At 45.0% G+C, this 20,236-nt stretch overlaps 1 protein-coding gene across 2 annotated transcripts in view; it reads right to left on the bottom strand.

Moving 5' to 3' along the window:
* Window positions 1–20,236, bottom strand: part of PRKCB (protein kinase C beta) — a 304,110-nt gene that overhangs the window by 52,110 nt on the left and 231,764 nt on the right. For both annotated transcript variants that reach the window (XM_046668250.1, XM_046668249.1), the window contains exon 10: window positions 4,404–4,577. In XM_046668250.1, coding sequence (XP_046524206.1) covers window positions 4,404–4,577 — 174 coding nt within the window. The remainder of the gene's footprint in view (window positions 1–4,403; window positions 4,578–20,236) is intronic.

Here is a 20,236-nt window from a genome sequence, read left to right as displayed (position 1 = left end):
CCTTAACTTCCCAAGGTAAAACTAGAGGTCTAGACTAGTAAGATGTATGCCCCTCCCCACCTTTGCCAAGCCCCCTCTGATATGAATTCTTGCTCACTTAATATTTTTCTTTGGCACAAAAACACACATACAGATCAATGGAACAGAATTGAGAGCCCAGAAATAAACCCACACATCTACAGACAGCTAATTTTCAACAAGGGAGCCAAGAACATACAATGGAGAAAGGATAGTCTCTTCAATAAATGGTGTTGGGAAAACTGGACAGCCACATGCAAAAGAATAAAAGTAGATCTTATCTTACACTATACACAAACATTAACTAAAAATGGGTTAAAGATGTGAATGTAAGACCTGAAACCATGAAACTTCTAGAAGAAAACATAGGCAGTACACTCTTTGACATCGGTCTTAGCAGCATATTTTCAAGAACCATGTCTGACCAGGCAAGGGAAACAAAAGAAAAAATGAACAAATGGGACTACATCAGACTAAAAAGCTTCTGCACAGCAAAGGAAACCATCATCCAAATGAAAAGACAAGCTAACAATTGGGAGAAGATATTTTGCAAATCATATATCTGATAAGGGGTTAAGATCCAAAATATATAAAGAACTCACACATCTCAACAACAACAACAACAAAAGCCAATTTAAAAATGGGCAAAAGATCTGAACAGACATTTCTCCAAAGAAGATATATAGATGGCCAACAGGTACATGAAAAGATGTTCAACATCACTAATTATCAGGGAAATGCAAATCAAAGTTACAATGAGATATCACCTCATGCCTGGCAGAATGGCTATAATTTACAAGACAGGAAATATGTATTGGAGAGGATATGGAGAGAAGGGAACTCTCACCCACTGCTGGTGGGAGTGCAAACTGGTACAGCCACTATGGAAAACAGTATGGAGATTCCTCAAAAAATTAAGAACAGAAATACCACGTGATCCAGCTATTCCACTGCTGGGTATTTATCCAAAGAACATGAAAACATGAATGCGTAAAGATACATGCACCCTTATGTTCACTGCTGCATTATTGACAATAGCCAAGACTTAGAAGCAACCCATCAAGGGACGAATGGATAAAGAAGACGCGGTGTATTTATACACAATGGAAAACTACTTAGCCATAAAAAACGATGAAATCTGCCCATCTGTGACAACACAGATGGACCTTGACGGTATTAATGCTAAGTGAAATAAGTCAGAGGAAAAAAGTCAAATACCATATGATCTCATTCATAAATAGAAGATAAAAACAACAGAAACACATAGAGACAGAGACTGGATTGGTGGTTACCACAGGGGAAGGAGGGAAGGAGGGGGGCAAAACGGGTGTTTCGGCGCACGTGTGGTGATGGATGGTAATTAGTCTTTGGGTGGTGAACATGATGTAATCTACACAGGAATCAAAACATAACGATGTACACCCGAAATTTATATAATGTTATAAACCAATGTTACCACAATGAAAAAAACTAAATTAAAAAATATTTTTTTCTTTACATGACTCTCTTCTTTTACCCCAAAATTTTCTTTTAAGAGCAAACATTAGTCACCTTTGGAGCACAATAATGAACCAATTCATGAAAACTGTTAAATAACGGGAAGAATCAAGCGTTTATCCTGCCTTTCCTATATGAACTGTACCACTGGGGAACCAGGCAATAGATAAGGAGCAGGCTCTCTTTACAAAAGCATTCCAACTAATAAATGAAAAAGAAATGATAGAATTAGGATACCACCATCTTACAATCCTTAATGAATTAATGGACCTACGCATCGAGCATCAGTGGTTGCCAATCTCACAAAAAAGAGACAATCAGACATTATGTGCCTTTGGATGAAAGAATACACTACCCCCCACGGCCTTGCCAAAGGGATGGAACCTCAGTCTGACTAAGCCTCAGGTCAACCACCAAGGCACAGGAAACACAGAGGACAGAGGGGTCCTGTGGAAGCATCCCATGACTGTGCAATCAGCAAAACCCAGACTGAAAACCGCCCAGGGATCTCAGCAGATAAAAGTAGTGGCTGGAAGGGATAGGGGAGGAAAGCACTATACCAAAAGACTCAAAGACATATCAAACTTCTAAAAGCAGGAAAGATTAAACTTGCCTATTGAGGGATGAAAAACTATAAAGGCAGGCAAGGAAGTCAAGCTACCATCGGGGGGAGGTTGAGATTAGAACACAGAGAAGTTTCCAGAGTGGCTGCCAAAGTTCTCTTTCTCGGCCGGGGTAGTGGTACAAGGAACTTCACCTTATAATAACTCATTACTCAAGCATGTATTTGGTGTGGTTTTCTGTATTAGTTATACCTCAAAATTAAGAAATGAAAAGACTTCATAGCACTGTCATAAATTGAAGAAGTCTGTAAAAAATATATACAATGAAAGCAAAAACAATGACCTAGAAACTGCTGGTTGCCAAAGCTCAGAACCTGAAGCCTGGTACTCTCTCTTTGTTAAAAAAGTGAGTGTTAGAAAGATGTTGTGGGCGTCCCAGAACCAAAGGGAAACATTGTCCTCGACGTACTCAGAAGAACTTCAAGTGAGCTGAGGAGGGGAATGTAATTTCAAATCCATGCCCCACCCAGAAGCACCCTTCACGCTACCCAGAATAGTGGTGCATGCTCCATACTTTGGCAAACACGGTTCCAGCTCCTGGTCCTGCCTGCAGTGAGGCAAAGGATGTTCTTATAGCCCTGTGTCACCCAGCAGACCCCAAAGGGGCTGGTGGGCCAAAGCCCCCTCAGGAATACTGTACATATTGCCTAAAATGTTTCCTCCCTCGACAACCTGTGGTAGCGAGACTATCTAGGATTTGGAGAATCTGGCCCCAGCAAAAATCATCTCATCACTCAAAACGCAGACGCCTTGGTGGCGACCAGGTCACGCTCTGCAGACCCAATCGCCTCTCCAGGTTCTGCCATCACACCCCCTATTGCATTGTTTTGTAACCATCCCCACATCTGTTTCCTCTGCACTAAGACCATGAATTTCTTAAAAACAGGACCTAGCTTACTCAGCTCTATACCTAGCACTTTGTCAAGACCAACGTTAAATGTTTGTGAAGTGAATAACCAACATTTCTTGAGCGTTCACCAGGTACCCAGCACTGTGTTAAGAGCTTCTCAGGTGTAATCTCACTTCCTCCTCACAACAACCTTGTCGCTACTATTATCTCATCCATTTTACAGATGAGGAAACTGAGGCCCAGAATGGTTTTATAATTTTCCCAAGGCCACTCAGCCAATAAGTGACAGAGCCGGGATCTGAACCCATGTTTCTCTGACCCCAAAAATGTATCAAGAAACTACTTCGAACAGGGAAGGAGCGAGTTCCAGCTCTACCCATCTCACACAGGGCAGTTCTCCAGCTGGCGTGTGGTCTGCAATAAGAAAACACCCCGAGTCCGGCTATGGGTCTTTCTCGGCTGCAAATGTTTAACCTAGCTTAGCAGAGCACAGAACTTGGTGATGCTGGAGAAGAGAGGAAGTCCCAACCTTTAAATTATACACGGCATACAATAGCATCCCCTCTCACAAAGGGGTTGAGCTCTAAAATTAGTATGTAGGGTAAGAGCTGGAGAGAGTCAAAATAATCTTGAAAAATCCCTTAAAGCATCTTTCAGTCACCGGGCCACTGGCCCTTAGAAGCCCCAAAGGCAAGAATTTACTTTTTACCTCTTTGTCTTTGGCCTCTGGCCTCCCCGTCCTGAGGTATGGAGGCCAAGGTCTAATTTGGACAGGAAAAAGCTATGAAGTTACTTAAAGGGATGTCTCCTGCTCTTGGAGATAGAGTTGGAATCACAGTTAATAGTAGATAGTGGACAAATGTCCCCTTCCCTTCATTGGAGCCACAGCTCTGAGCTCATAGCCCCTGCCTAGGACACTGTGCGCCTTCCGGGAGTCCTCTGAGGGCTTTCTCAGGCTACCCCGCCTCCAAGAAGGTCCATGCCACTTGCAGGATGTACTCGTGCATATATCTGAAGGGTCTGCAGGGCCGACCGTGACCATCTAAAGTCACAACGCAGGGACCTTTTCTCACTGCCGTCTGGAAGTTCTGCTATTACATCTCATATTGTGAGACCAAAAGTCCTGAGTGCCCGTCCTCAAGTCACCTCTTGCTGTCAGGGAAAGGCCCTGCTCTGTTGGTTATAAAACCAATTGCCTGAGTTCCTTTATCTTTGTTGAAACAGCATCTGCCTCAGAGGAGAGCACTTCTCAACAGCAACCTCAGAAACTCTCAGCAGGCTTCCCAGGCCCCAAATCTTCCCGTCTAGAATGGGAGAGCCCAGGGGTTCCTTTGGGGTGGGTGCTGCTGGGATAGCTTTGCCCAAATCCTGGTGAAACCCTGGAGGTGGAGTGGCGAGGCCTGCATGCCAGTTACCATGGTCTGAAAGCAGGAGTGCAGCTGGGTCAGGAACGGCGGCTTCCCGGGCAGGGCCAGCACCCGCTTCTCCACCATCGTGCATTCCACATCGTCATCTTGGATCACCACATCCTTCTTGAGGATCTTCACAGCATAGAGCTCATCTGTGCCCTTTCGCTCTGAGAGCATGACCTGGAAAGAGAGCAAGGATGTCAGGATAGTTGGAAGGGGCCCGAGGGAAAGCCACGGGTGGCTGATGTTCCTTCAAATCCACTCCAAGCTTTGTCCAGACGCCCTCTGTTGACACGGAAACAATAGGCGAAGTTTTGACAGACCTCACACTTGGAATGGCTGAACCTAGTGAAGAGAGGATGGTTCCAAGAGCAATGATCCAGTACCGATCCCTTTGGGATATGTATCAATGCCCAACCAACATGGTTAGAACATAAACCCCACGGGGGCAAGCATCTTTGCTTGTTTTGTTCACAGGTGTAACCCAGGAGCCTGGAATAGTGCCTGGCACATGGTAGATGTTTAATAAAGATCTGCTGAATGAGAGAATCAGTGAATTCCTGATAAAACTGAATTTGGGGCACTTGTTCCCTATTCATTCAACTATTTAATATTCATTAGGATCCTGCTAGGCACTGGGGATACAGCAAAAAACAAGCAGGCACGTTCTCTGACCCTGCACTCCAAAGAGGAAGGAAGACTTCAGACATTAATTACAGGGATGATTAACGCAACATTTTAACATCCTCTCCTGTTGTCCTGGGGGTTCTTTCCACGCAGCTGTGGTCACAATCAGGGCATGTAAATTGGTGTGCTTGTGATATCATTATTTTCACTGGTTGTGACTATGCCAGAGGGAACAGTGACCAGCAGGTACCATTCTCAAGAAGCCACTTAGGAAGCACAGGGTAGGACTACTTGCACAAGACCCAGCCTGGCCTGGGGGCTTCTGGGAAGGCTTCCTGGAGGAAGAAGCAATCATATTGAAATATTTATTGCATGCACTATATAGGATATTTTGTAGATAATATTATCAATCACCACAATATTTTTGAGCACATATCAATGTGCCAGACAACGAGTGGTTTTCATGTATTATTTCTCATTTACTTTGCATAAGACCTAGTGGGTAGGAACCATTAAGAATCCTATTTTATAGAGAACAGAGGCTCAGGGAGGGTAAGCAACCTGTCACAGCATGAATTCAGTTAGGAACAGAGGCAGGATTTGAACTCCGGTCTACCGGACTGCAAAGTCTCTGCCTGTAAATGCTCCACCTGCCCAGAGCTCCAGAAGAATCCTCCAGGAGGTTAGGTGGCTGAGGAAACAAAGTGCTCACATCTGACTCAGCTGGAGGACCAGAGAATGCAACAGAGGCCTGGGGTCAGAGGAAGTGATGCACGGAGGGAGGCTCAAGGAGGAAGGGCAGCACAGCCCGCTCCACTCGGCCCTTATCCTAAAGGTCAGAGGTCTGACTGGACTCATGCACAGAAGCTTCCAGCCGAGCTCCCTGGCTCACGCAGAGGCCCCGTCTCCTGCTCTCACCATCTTCTGGCTTGTCACAGCCGGGGGGGGGGGGCCCGGGCACTGCAGACTCAGGACTTTAGAACTCTTAGGAAGAAAGTTTCCTGGCATCCGCTTCCACAGCAACAGGACTTTCTCAACCTTTTTCTCTTCAGCCCCACAGTAGAAATAGGAGCTGCCAAGCTGAGCAGGTCTCACCTGCTGGCATTTACTCAGTCCTCACAGCAGACCCACCAGCCCACGCTGCAGGGTAGGGCTCAAAGTGCTGGAACGTGTGTCTTAGTTTATTTCCCATTTCCTTCTGTTCTCTCGCTGGTACCCAAGAGCCGTTTCCCTTCCCCAGCCCTCACCAAGGCAGAAACAGTGACTCCAGGGAGCCACCGTCCTAAGATGTAAAGAGTCAGGTGGAGTTGGGTGCTCTGCTCCCAGATTCCAGAGAAGGCTGGGGCAAGTGCAGGGAGGGGGCAGCGAGGTGATGTGGCCAGAAGGCAAATGGGGAGAGGGCCAGGGATTGGGAGCGAGAAGAACCTGCAGCTGAGAGGACCCCAGAGTACAACAGATGCTCAGGCTGTGCTTTCTTTGCTTGTGGACAGCCCCACAGACCCATCAGACGGGTCAAGGCACCACCTCACAATCCTGAATACTTGTAACACCCCCTACACCTGCCACACTCACACACTGCTTGTGAACACAGGGGAGGGGCGCTGGGCACCTTGAATGCTGACGCAGTCATGGTAGGACATCTTAGTGCCCTGCCTGGGGAGAAGCAGGACAGATGGCTGGGAATTCCCCATGCACCAGCAGCACGGGCGGACATCCTACATCTGTTTCAATTATCCCCATTCTACAGATAAGCAATCTGAGGCTCAGAGAGATTAACCTGCTTGAGCTAATGATTGCTGTAAAAATGCAGACCTGAACATGCTCCTCGAATGCTTAAAGTCCTTCACTGGTACCTGCAAGCCACACAATTCCATAACCACATCCTCCTCTTTCTCTTCCTTTGAATGTTCTGTTCCCACTGCCTGCAGTGTCCAGCCCAGCTGATAACTTTCAGTGATCCACTTAGACCAAAGGGGTCACTCCCTCCTCTGGGCACCAGGATTGCTTGGTAGCCCTGTCAGTGACTTTGACACAGGCTTTTCCAAACTTCAACCAATCAGTCATGTGCCTTTTCCCATCTTTTCCTACCACCTAAACTGGTACTTGCTTAGTATTTTAAAAATCCAGTCATTTTTTTACTTAACTAAACTTATCTGAAAAGGAAACTTTATATCACCACTATTAATGGCAAGCCAGGATCACTAGCCATAAATGGAAGACAAACATAAAAATAAATAAAAGCAAAGCAGTGCAGGAAATTCTACCTCGATACTGCTCACTGCTGAAGGTTCTGAGCCAGGCCCTGCGTTTTCTCCTTGTTAAAGGAAAAAATGATATTAGCAAATATTAGAGAACTATTAGTGGCATATTGCCATCAAATGAGACTTTCTTGTTCGAGTAATTAGAAACACAAAAAGAAAACATAAAGAGAGAATAATGGATATCTTGATGTGATTTACTTTTATGTAATATCACGTCTATGTACCACCTAAAAAAAACTCAAGGACTAAACTAAAATCATCTTGCAAATCATCAAGGAGAGGGGTTCACACCTTAGGAAATTCTGTTGCATTTGTAAAGATAGGTTTTTTAGTCGATCAACAAGGTTGTATAAAGATTCTCAGTGCCTTGCCCTGTCCTAACCACATGGGTAGAGGGAAGAACAAGCCAGTGCCAGATGGCACTTCTAACATCACGCGAGTGGTATGCAAATGTGCCAAGTTTGGGAAATTCTCTTATATTGGTTGGAGGGAAATAGAACTGACGCACATGAAACATAGATAACAATTTAGATATAGAACTGAATTAAATTCTAGAGCAGGGGTCGGCAAACTTTTTCTGTAAAGGTCCAAATAGTAAACATTATAGGCTTTTTGGGAAATCTCGGTATCAACTACTTCACTCCACCATTGTAGCACTAACGCAGCCATAGACGATACACAACGATTAGCTGTGTTCCAATAAAACTTTATTTACAAAAATATATGGTGGGCCAGGCACCCTGTTCTAGAACTTGTGTTTCAAGAAAGATGAGGAAAAATAAGAGTGACTATCCTATCAAAAGTGGCTGCAGTTTAATTTGGAGATGAACTCTACCATCTCTTTCATTTATTCCAACTCCTTATTAGAAGAACCCTCTGACTGGTCAGTGGACCCACCTGGCCCTAGATGATTGGATCAGAGGTAGATAACTGATCTAAGCTGAGCCAATCAGATTCTCTCTCCTAAAATTTGGAATTGAGACACTCCAAGCAGTCAGTCCTGGGCCACTGAATAGAGAAACACACAGAGCTGCCTAGAGTGGTCCTTTTCTACCACACACAGGCAGAGACGAATGAAACACACGTGCAGGGGAGAAAAAAAGGTCAGAGAATGAGCAGAGGCCTTGCTTTCCAGTTCCTGGTTCCAATCTCTCATGAGGCTTGGCTGTTTCCTATTAGAAACCTCCATATCCCTCCAATAAAGTTACCATTTTTATTTATATTAGGGTGAATGGATTTCTGTTTCTTAGAGATCCTGTAAGACAAAATTATTACCCGGGTATCTCAAATTCTTAATAAAAATAAAAATTTCAGGAAGCCAAATAGCATTAGGTCAGGACGTGACCTAAAACAAGGCAAATTCCACGCTGTGTAAGGACAGAGCCTCTTGCCTGTATCAGAAGCACATGGGGGCACTTGTTTACAATACAGATTCCAAGCACCTTCTCGCATCCAGAAGCTCTGGGCGGTGGCCTGGGAGTCTGCATTTTAACAAGCACCTCCCCTCCCCTTCATTCTAATCACTAAATTTGTTGTTCTGAGGAAGTATGAGGTGCTCTTAAAACTGATTCATTTAATGCGGTGGTTAGGAAGTGTCCACAGGTACAACAGAATCCTTCGATCTTGATTTTCCTGAGACTCTCTCAGCAGTCATTCATGTGGGGTGAGAAGGGAACTTTCTTTTGCTTCTTAATATTTTAATGAAGCTTTCCTTTTTGGTAGGAATCTCTCTGCCCCCTCTTAGAGAACTATTTGAGAGCTTTCCCCATGTCATGAAGGAAGTGATATTCTGTGGTGGTTTCAAAAGATGTCTACAACAGAATTGAGAGCCCAGAAATAAACCCATGCATCTATGGACTGCTGATTTTTGACAAGGGAGCCAAGAACATACAACAGTGAAAGGAAAGTCTCTTCAATAAGTGGTGTTGGGAAAACTAGACAGCCACATGCAAAAGAATGAAAGTAGACCATTATCTTACACCATACACAAAAATTAACCCAAAATGGATTAAAGACTTGCATGTAAGACCTGAAGCCATGAAACTTCTAGAAGAAAACATAGGCAGTACACTCTTTGACATCGGTCTTAGTAGTATCTTTTTGAATACCATGTCTTAACAGGCAAGGGAAACAAAAGAAAAAATAAACAAATGGGACCACATCAGCCTAAAGAGCTTCTGTACAACAAAATGAAAAGACAACCTAACAACTGGGAGAAGATATTTGCAAATCATCTATCTGATAAGAGGTTAATCTCCAAAATATATAAAGAACTCATACATCTTAAAAACAAAGAAACAAATAGCCCAACTAAAAAATGGGCAAAAGATCTGAACAGGGATTTCTCCAAAGAAGATATACAGATGGCCAACAGGCACACAAAAAGATGCTCAACATCACTAATTATCAGGGAAACGCAAATCAAAACTACAACAAGTTATCACCTCACACCTGTGAGAATGGCTCTAATTAAAAAGAGAAGAAACAACAAGCATTGGAGAGGACGTGCAGAGAAAAGAACTCTCCTACACTGCTGGTGAGGTAAACTGGTGCAGCCACTATGGAAAACAGTATGGAGATTCTTCAAAAACTTAAGAATAGAACTACCATATGATCCAATTTTTCCACTGCTGGGTATTTATCCAAAGCACATGAAAACAGAAATGCATAAAAATATATGCACCCCCATGTTTATTTCAGCATTATTCACAATAGCCAAGACTTGGCAGCAACCTAGATGCGCATCAAGGGACAAATGAATAAAGAAGATGTAGTACATACACACAATGGAATACTACTCAGCCATAAAAAAGATGAAATCTTGCCATCTGGGACAACATGGATGGACCCTGAGGGCATTAGGCTAAGTGAAATAAGTCAGATAGAGAAAGCCAAATAATCTATGATCTCACTCATAAGTAGAAGGTAGAAGATGAGAGCAAGAACAACAACAAACACATAGCAACAGAGATTAGATTGGTTGTTACCAGAAGGGAAGTGAGGTGGGAGGAGGGCATTTGTGTATGGGGACAGATGGTAATTAGTCTTTGGGTGGTGAACATGATGTAATCTACACAGAAATCAAAACATAATGATGTACACTTGAAACTTACATAATGTTCTAAAGCAATGTTACCTCAATAAAAAAAAATATCATATCTACAAATATTTAATACTCCTCAATCAAGAGGCAGAGTCTAAGCCCTCTCCCCTTGACCTGGGCAGGTCTTTGTGACTGACTCAGCAAAGAGAATATAGTGGAAGTGATCTTGTGTGACTTCTGAGGCAGTAGCTTCTATCAGTTTCTCTTGGGACACGTGCCTTTGGAGCCCTGAGGCCATGGTGCTAACAAGTCCACAGAATGAGACTTCACGGAGGAGCCCGGAGATTACATGAAGAGCTTGGTGCCCAGACAGCACCAGGTGGAGCCACACTGGCCCAGCCCCGGCCACCATAAGAGAAAGCCTGAACCACAATCGACCAGCGCGCATTCCCAATTTCCTGACCCTTGGAGACCGTGAGAGACAACATACGATTGTCGTTTGAAACCTCTGAGTTTGGGGATGACCTGGTATGCAGAATGGACATCTAAGTTCCTATGTGCACTAATGCAAACCAGCGTTGTCACGTGTGGCCCTGTACCTCGGTTTGTTTAATTCTTGGGTTTCGCTGTGCACACATTTTTCAATCAATTTATTTTAGAAAAAAGGCTTCAATTGAGAGGGGCAATGGAGATGAAATTCATTCTGCCTTCCAATTGTATCACCTTTCCTAGTCTAATCCAGGACCTGGAAGGCTTGTCAGCTCATCCATTCATTCAGGAAGCATTAGGTAAGTGTCTAGGATGTGCCAGGCACTAAGTTAGGCACTGGGGATGCAGAATGACAAGGCCCCTGCCCTCATGAAGCTTACACTCCAGCACAAATAATACCTAATTGAGTCACGAGTAAACCCCTGAAAGAGAAGGGCACGGTGCTCTGCAAATGTTTACAGGGAGGACTCAACCTGATTGGTGGGTCAGCAAAAGATGCCCTGAGGAAGTGACAGTTAGGCTGAGACCTGAAGTATCAACAGGACTAGCAAGGTGGAGATGGGGGAGGCATCTTCCAGCCCAAAGGAAGAGAACTGTACTCCCTTAGGATTAAATTCCCTGCATGCATAAAGCTTGGCCTAGAATTACTGCAGGAAGTAAGCACTCAAGCTCTAGAACTCAAATTCCAGGTTCCAACTCAAAACGTCTGAGACACAGCGAATGACTCTCCTGCAGAATCTGAGAGACCCAGCAGCCAGAGCAGCACCGGTGCTGAGCAGGGTGACTGCACAAAGAGGAGTCGATGTTCGTTCAAAGGGGATGGCCCAATGTTTGTACTGGGGAGAGAAAGGGCAATGCTGGGAGGGAGGCCCAGCACATGAGGGGAGGTGGCTGGCTTGGGGTTGACAGGACAGCCACTCCCACTTCTTACTTACGCTGTGCATTGACTCATTTACCTTCCACACCACTATGTAGGGTAGGTACCACTACTATATTCCCAATTTACAGATGAGGAAGCTAGGTTCTTAGAGATGTTAGGTGACCTGGCCAAAGTCACTCCACCACAAAGTGACACTTCCTAGGTCACCTGTCTCCTACATCCATGCTTTTAACCACACCCTATCTGATTCTCTGAGCCCTAAATACCAAGTGGTGCATTGTGAGGCTGCTCTGTCTGCAAATTATTGCTGGGGTGTTTCGAATTTGGTTCCAGATCCTGGCCTTATTCCTCCCTTTCTCACCCATTCCAGCTGTTGAGGCTTGGGACCCGGTGGGCTATTCATGGCCAAGGACAGAACAGTCATTCCCTTTCTCCGTTTCTTATACAACCATTAACGAACCGTTCATTCACTTAGCAAGATGAGCCTGGTGTGAGTGAGTGCTGCAGTCACCATTCCAGTTCATCCTGCGCTCCACAAGTTCTATGGGGAATTCTGTGCTAGGCACGATGCCTGGTCCTGATGATACAGCCATAAACAGAACACACATGGCCCTGCTTCCAATCATAAGTGGCTTGAGAAGATCCTACTTCCTCCACCGGGGCCCTGAAGCCTTGGCACAGGACAGAGAAATGGCAGAAAAATAGCCAAAGCACCGGCTATGGCGGTGATGGCCATGTTCTAAAATGTTCTTTCAAGTGGAAACGATCTTTTATGAATTGTCTCAGGCAGTTTCTGGAGCTTTCCCTGGAGTTCATACCAACATAGAGGGCGTGGGCTGTTTGCTCAGCTGTCCCTCCATCTCCAGGGTGAGGATTCCAAACAGATTGAGAGGATGTGTTGAAGTGACGTTCTTATCAAATTCCAAGCCACATCTGTTACCCAAGAATCTTCTGGGAGAGATGTGATAAATAGCAACACTCCAGTGACAGCAGATAACATGGAGGAAAGCAGCCCAGGGACTCCCGGGTGGAAAGTTTGTTGTGGTGAACTTTCCTGGCGAATCCACATGGTGAAATGTGCCTGAAATCTAAGCTCTTGGCCAAGGGACAGTGTTGCATAATGGTTAGGGCACTGATTTTAGAGCTAGAAGCCCTGGTACACGTCCAAGTTCCTCCACATACTAGCTGCATGACCTCGGGAAATTCACTTACCTTTCCCAAGCCTTCATTTCCTCATCTGTAAAATAGGGACACCAACAATACCAAGCTTTTGGTGGTACTGAGGGAACTTTGTGGGATAAAGTGTGCAAAGCACACACCTTGACTCAGTCCTGTGCCAGGCAAATGATGAGTGCTCAAAACCCGCTGTTTGTACTCATTTCTGAGGGCTGCCAGAGGAAGGAACCAGAAATTGGGTGGCATAAGACAACAGGGTTAGGGTTAGGAATTTATTCTCTACGGTTCTGGCGACCAGAAGTCCAAAATCAAGATGTGGACAGGGCTGGTTCCTTTGGGAGGCTCTGATCCACGCCTCTCTCCCAGCTTCAGCTGGCTGCCAGCGACCGTTGGCACTCCTTGGCTTGCAGATGCATCACTCCAATCTCCGCCTCTGTCTTCACATGAGCTTCTTCCCTGGGTCTCTGTGTCTGTGTCCACTCTTCCTCTCTTATGAGGTCTCCAGTCATTGGATTGGGGCCCACCCTAATCCAGTATGACCTCATCTTAACTTGATTACATCTGCAAAGACCCTATGTCCAAATAGGGCCGCATTCACAGGTCCGGGAAGTTAGGACTTGAACATAAATTCTGGGGGGAGACAAGTCTGCCCACCACAGTGGTTATCAGCAACTTCATCTTTTCAGAGAACAAGCCAGGGGACTGCTTGTGATCCTTGTACCAATTTCCAGTCCTCAAGTGGCTAAGGAGATCTGCGCTGAGGGAACTGTGTGTTCATTTGCTGACTAATGAGAGAAGGCAGAGACAGTCAGGGGCCCAAGACCCCTTCCCCACTCCCCCAACTTCAACAGACACCCACCAGAAGTCCAAAGCCAAATGGAGCCTCCCTTAATTCCTTTCTCTTACATCTCTCATCCAACACATCAACAAGTTTTGTCAGCTCTACTTTCAAAATACATACCACATCCACCCTCCTTCCTGCTCTAAGCCCCACGGTCTCTAACCTGGTCTCCTGCAATTGCCTCCTAACTAATTCTCTGCTTCCACTTTACTTCTCCCAACCTCCACGTACACTGTGTCCTCCACAGCGCCCAACAGTGCTTTAAAGCTCAAGTGGGCTCGTGTCACGCAGACTTCCTTGGATCTTCCTCCGTCTTCCCGCTGCACTTAGCACTGAATCCTATCTCTTGGGATTGCTGCATCCCGTTTGTCCTGCCTGCAGGATGCTTCCCCCAGATATGCTCAACAGTTTTCTCCCTTACCTTGTCCAGTGTGACCTGCTTGCAGAGGTCCTCCCTGACCACCGTCTCTAAAACTGCAGTCACCTCTGTTGCTCCCCATTGGCTTCCGCTATTTTTTTTTTCTTCACAGCACTTACTACCCCTGGCAGCATAGTAATCTCTATTTGTTTATTTTCCTCTCTTCTTAGAATGTAAGCTCTGTGAGAGCAGCTATTTTGTTTGGCTTGCTCTCTGTTACATCCCCAACATCTAGCACCTAGTAGACACTCACTCAGTATCTGTTGAATAAATGAATGAAAAGATCTGAGTGGGGGGCAAGTAGCTAAAAAACTCTAGAGCGAGGTTACCAAAGATCTTCAGATACTTAGGCCTCAGCATTGTTTAATTTACCTACGACTATATCCAACCCATATTTCACAAAGAATTGGAGGTAGCATTCAAGATTATATAACATAAACAAGCAGATTTTATGGTATGTAAATCATACCTCAATAAAGCTGGATAGAGTGATTACACAGCATGTAGCGCGTATGCATATGTATTGTGTATATATATGTATATACATGTATATATTCATGTATATATATACTAAATATAGTGTGTACTCTCAGCTTCCTAGAGGCCAAAGCAGCCAGAGATACATGAAAAATAATAAAAGTTCCTATTTTCTATAAGGGAAATCATTTTTTGAGGAGAAAAATAAGCTTCCCCTAGAACTTAGGTCTAAAAAAAATGTCTTGCATGGATCTTGAACACACAGTGCTGTGGCGGATGATGTGCTTAACCACACCCATACAAGGTTGGAAGAGGAGGAGGAGAGGGAAGAGGAGCAAACCATCGAGCACCGTGGGAGCTGCAAGCTTGACTGACACACAGGGAGCGGGAAAAGATTCTCACTCGATGAACTCAGAGGCTGCATCTAAAACAGAGAGACAGTGGGGCTCACAGGGTCCCCGAACACTAATTTTGGAGAAAAGGATTGGGAAGGTGCAGCGAGCCGGGGTCGACATGGGAGAGGGGTAGAGAGGCAAGTTAAAGGCATGTGTGCACACTGTCAGCTGAGGGGCACCTCGAGCCCCTCTGCTCCTCCGGTCCCACACCCATCACACTAGGGAGAGGCCTTACAGACAAGGCTGGGTACCCGACTGGGTGCTGATCTGCTGCAAGGTGTGTACCCTCCTCCAGTTTAGGATTCCACCTCTTTGAGGGTTGCCCCGCTCTCTGGGGCCGTCTCCCGCTTGGGCTGCACCCAGTCCCTCTGAAGACCCGCAGAGGGTACCTTAGATCAGCTCAACTCTAAGTTTCAAGGCAGATTCGGGCTCCTCCCCTCTCCCATCCTTTCTTGGGCTTGCCTTGCCTGCTTGCACTGAGCTCCTGTTTCTCCAGGCTGCACATTAGAACACCATGCGGAGCTTTTAGAAGCTGATGCTTGGGCCACACTCCAGACCAATTAAATCAGAATCTTCTAAATATTTGGGCCTTCCTGTGCTGGGCCTGGCCTGCCCTGGGGGAGGCCATCAGGATGCTGTTGTAATCAGGTCCAGAAACGCTGGGCAGACACCATCCACCTGCACTTCCAAGGCTGTTACCCACTCAGGAGTAGGATTTTGAGGGAAATTTGGATGCGGCCAGGTTAAAAAAGGAGGTTAACGTCAGCATCCTTATCTTTACAACATGGCAGGTATCCTGACAAGCTCTTCAATACAAGAATGAGATTATGATACCAACCGAGTCTGAGGAGCTGGAAGTTTATATCTAATTTGAATTGCAAAATCATAGTAGGTACAAGCTCAGCTCTGTAATCATGAGTTCAAAGCCTGACTCTATCATGTGCTTGCTGTGTGATCTTGGGCAAGTTACTTAACCTCTCTGAGTCTCAGTTCCCTCATCCACAAAAGGGGCATAATGATAGTTCCTCTCTCACAGGGTTGTGGTGAGAACAGGTAACATAATGCGTGTAAACCTCAGTGCCCAGCACACAGCAAGCCGTATTGTTAAAGTGAAAGCATAATTAGGGAGAACGAGAGAAATGTTCTAACTCCTTCTGTGGGGATAGAGGTTCTCTCCCACATTCTCCAGATGGGAGAAAGAGAAAGGCAGAAAGTGAATCAGAGCCATAGGCCAAAATTTCTGCAAAATCTGAAGCCCAGGAGATCCTTATGCGAAGCCCAGAAGGAAAGGCAAGGTTGTCCTGTCTGTGCTTAGAGCTGGGGCAGGGCAAGAGGCCTCCAGAAGAGGCTAAGAGGACTCTCCCACATGGAACTGCATGCCCAGCACAGAAAGGCTTCCCTGTGGAATCAGCAGACCAGCTGTCAACTTCCAAGATTCCAAATACGGAAGGGGCTACATAGCCTGGTTTCCAGGCCCCCCTAGACTCGTCTTTCTAGCATAGAGGTTTGCCAAAGCTCTCCTTCAGACCGGGTCAGGGATGAAGAGTGAGCCCAAGTCACCCAGCCCTTGATGACCAGAGGCCCGGACTGAGGGCAGAGCCATTCCACCCAGGAGATCTCATAGTCTGCCGGATGTGGGGGTAAAGCGTAGACAAGAGTCCCGCAGTTCACAGGGCCGTGGTGCTGATTCAGTGACACAGAGCATGTTAAGAGCTTAACACACAGGAAGAACTCAACATACCATGTTCATCACAGTTGGCAAACTGTTGGCCTTTTGAGGTTCTCCCAATTTCAACTTTCACCAGGCATGAAGATGTCCTAACACGGTCTAGGTTATCTTGAAGGCCCTAATTTTGATTCTACAAAGTGTACTGTTAGCGTTCAAACTTTGGATCAAGTATTCTGAGAGTATATATCCACACTTGCTTGTTTAAACTTTATTTTTGCTGGTGGTCACACGAATGGAATATGAAGTCATTTGGTTCAGGGGAAACAAACAGATTTGCCTCTAGCAGCAAAGTGGAAGTTAGCAGGATAGAAAGGATTTCTGGCTTCTAATAGCTTGTTTTGAGGAAGACAACTGGGTTGACTTGCTAATTGAAGAAGTACTTCAGGAAAAATTGAAAAGCGGCATAGGGGGGAAAAGATGCTAATTGGGAGTTAACAGGGTGGATCTGGGTAGGGACTGAATCACTTTGTGGATACAATCTTCAAGTTGGCTAGACAAAAAAAGAGTGGTGACACTCAGCATGCAGATCAACTCAGATGATACACTCGGTTATTTCATGATTTATTATGTAAGGTTTTCCGTATTTAAAATAAAATCTCTTTATATGGTTACATACTGTATGATTCCAACTATATGACATTCTGGAAAAGGCAAAACCATGGAGACAGTAAAAAGATCAGTGGTTGCTAGGGGGTAGCGAAGAGAGAGGGATGAATAAGGCAGAGCATAGAGGATTTTTAGGGCAGTGAAACTATTCTGTATGATGCTATAATGGTGGATACATGTCATCATACATTTGTCCAAACCCATAGGACGGACACCACCAAGAATGAACCCTTATGTAAACTGTGACTTTGGGTGATAATGATGTGTCAATGTAGGTTCCTCGATTGTATGGTGACGAACTCTAGTCGGGGATGCTGATCATGGGGGAGGCATGGATCTCTGTGATAGAAAAGCTGAGTTTTCAGATCAGAGGTCAGGTTGACAGGTGTTATTAAGATCTAAGCCTTTTAAAATGATGCCATGTCACACCTTAGATTTAATTAAGTTGAATTTTTGTCCACTACCAGAGAAGGCCAACGGAAGTGTGAAACAAAGTTGAGAATGGAGGTCCTTTTAAGCCTACTCATCTCAGGGTCTTGTGTACTTGCTATTGTTAAGCAACTGTCACTACACCCGTGGCAGGAATGACTCACAGTGACTGCTGGGAAGGGGGAGGAGAGTGAATAAGAAGATTTAAACCTGAAACGCCAAGCCCCTGAGCTTTAAATGAAGATGTTTTGTTGGGTTTAATAAGAAGCATTTAATTGTTTAATTGGGCTGTAATAAGAAATGCAAAAGAACGACTATTTCAACACTCTGGGCTGTATCAAGTCTAATTATTGATATCAATAGAATTGATATGATAAAATTGATAGGTGTCAATTCGAGTTATTGAAGTATCTTGAGCCAAAATCAGCGTTGGTGGCATATACACTTAGTCAATTTTCTTTGAATCATATGTTATATTTGACAAAGCTAGATGGTTAAAATAAAAGCAGACTTAATTTGGCTGCTTTTTAGATGGTTCCCAGGGGGCAGAAAACAATAATTGATGCCTTTTACCAAAAGAAAATGCAATGAAACTCTTAAGGGTCCAGCATTCAGTCTCAACAATTAGGTTGCACAAAGGAAGCTGGTTCTCTGTAATCTGATCTGCCCTGGGCACACAAGCTTCCCTTTGTTGTTGGTATTACAAACGAACAGAGAATGGGCTTCCTCCAAGGCAGGAGAGGAACACGTGAGTGCAGCGTGAGAGACTGGGTGGCACAGTGGTTATGCACTGGAGAGCCAGACTCCCTGGGTTTCAACCTGCATCCACAGCTGCCTGACTTTGCAAGTCTCTCACCTCTCTGAGTCTCTGTTTCCTCATCTGTCCAGTGGAGATAATAACAGCACCCACCTCAAGAGATCATTGTGAAGAATAAATAAAGAATGCATATAAAACACTTAGACGAGTTCTCAGTGCTCAAAATACATTATCAGTCTCTGCAGTGGTTTTCAATAAGGTCAACACATAACGTGAAACTGGGTGGCAAGGAGGGGACAGAAACAAACCATGGCCTGTTTAATCATATTAACCATACATATTTGTACATCCAAAATATGTACCATGGGTGCTGGAGGAGTATAATCTACAGGCTTCTGCTGTTAGGTTTGTTGTTAAAAAAAAGATTATGGGTTATGCTGTTAGTAACCAGGGGTTCATCTTAACAGGACTGTGAATTCGGAAATAGCACATAAAGATGCAGTGGAGATAGATGTGCGGAGGGGAGCAGGAACTATGACAGCACGATAACTGGACCAGTGGCCATGAATTATCACCTGAAACCGAGTTTCCATGTTAATAGGCTCTATCTGGCCCTTCAATAACAGGACTAACTTTGTATTATTTTTCCCAAAGAGTTAGGCAGCATTTTAAAGAATACAATCTTAAAGGAAACTCCCACTTTGGTACCAAACAGGCCAGTCATTTTCTTCCTTCTCTTAGAGAGACTGCCCATACCACATCGGCTTTTCAGAGAGTCTGTTCCTATCGTCCTAACTGATGGGTGGCTGGAAAAGTGACCCATCCCCGTTGGCCACAGCTAATTGGATCGTATGGCCATCAGCTTCTCATTCCTGGGATTTCAGAATTCTAGGATGTTCTAGATTTGAGAATCAGACATCGAGAATTGAGAAGCGACATAAGGCTGCGGGATGTGGTGCTGGTGCACATCCACGGAGAGAGACGTAAGCAAAAAGCGGGGATGGCAGATTAGGGGCCCCCAAGACGGGGACAACGGCAGTTGGGTTCCTGGAAGCTTTCTCGTTCCAGCTGCTTTTCCTGCCTTTCACTGTTGTGAGATACACAGAAACATGCCACGTCTTTCCAGTAAATACCCCCTTTATTCACTCTGACTTGACAATCTACTTGCAAGCAGGGCAGAGGGTTGTAAAACTTGAATTCCAGATATTTTACTTCCCTTGATATCATTAATTTTGTTGCGGAAAGGGGACCCTTATGCTTTCCTGTTGTGTAATTTACTATCTTCTGAGGAGTAAATGCAGGGGTTACAGAAAAGCAGTAAGTCACTTCATTGAGGAGAGACCTGGAAGAATTCAGAAAGCAGAAGGGCCTCCCAATGATTTGGGAAGATGAGTTGGCAAAAACACACTGCAATCAGAATTGCATATGAAAGACTGGGGGCTGGGAGGAAGGTGCCATCATTGGGATGAAACCAAAGAGAAGGCAGGAATCCAAGATCAGACAGCGAATGTCAAAAGGTTCTCTGGAAGAGGATTAAGGGAACAGGTAGTAAAGACTTTGAGCTATCTGCGAACCATACGATAAAGGAACTCGCCATATGGTGCAGGAAGATAGCAGAGCAGGCTGAAGTAAACGGAAGTACTTTTGTCTGTAGGATTATGTAACCACATCTAATGTATGTACGCATATGAGTGCGTGAGAATCCACAGCA

This window comes from Equus quagga, chromosome 7 (genome assembly GCF_021613505.1).
Source record: "Equus quagga isolate Etosha38 chromosome 7, UCLA_HA_Equagga_1.0, whole genome shotgun sequence".
Lineage (NCBI taxonomy): Eukaryota > Metazoa > Chordata > Mammalia > Perissodactyla > Equidae > Equus > Equus quagga.
This window is presented reverse-complemented; position numbering and strand designations above follow the sequence as displayed.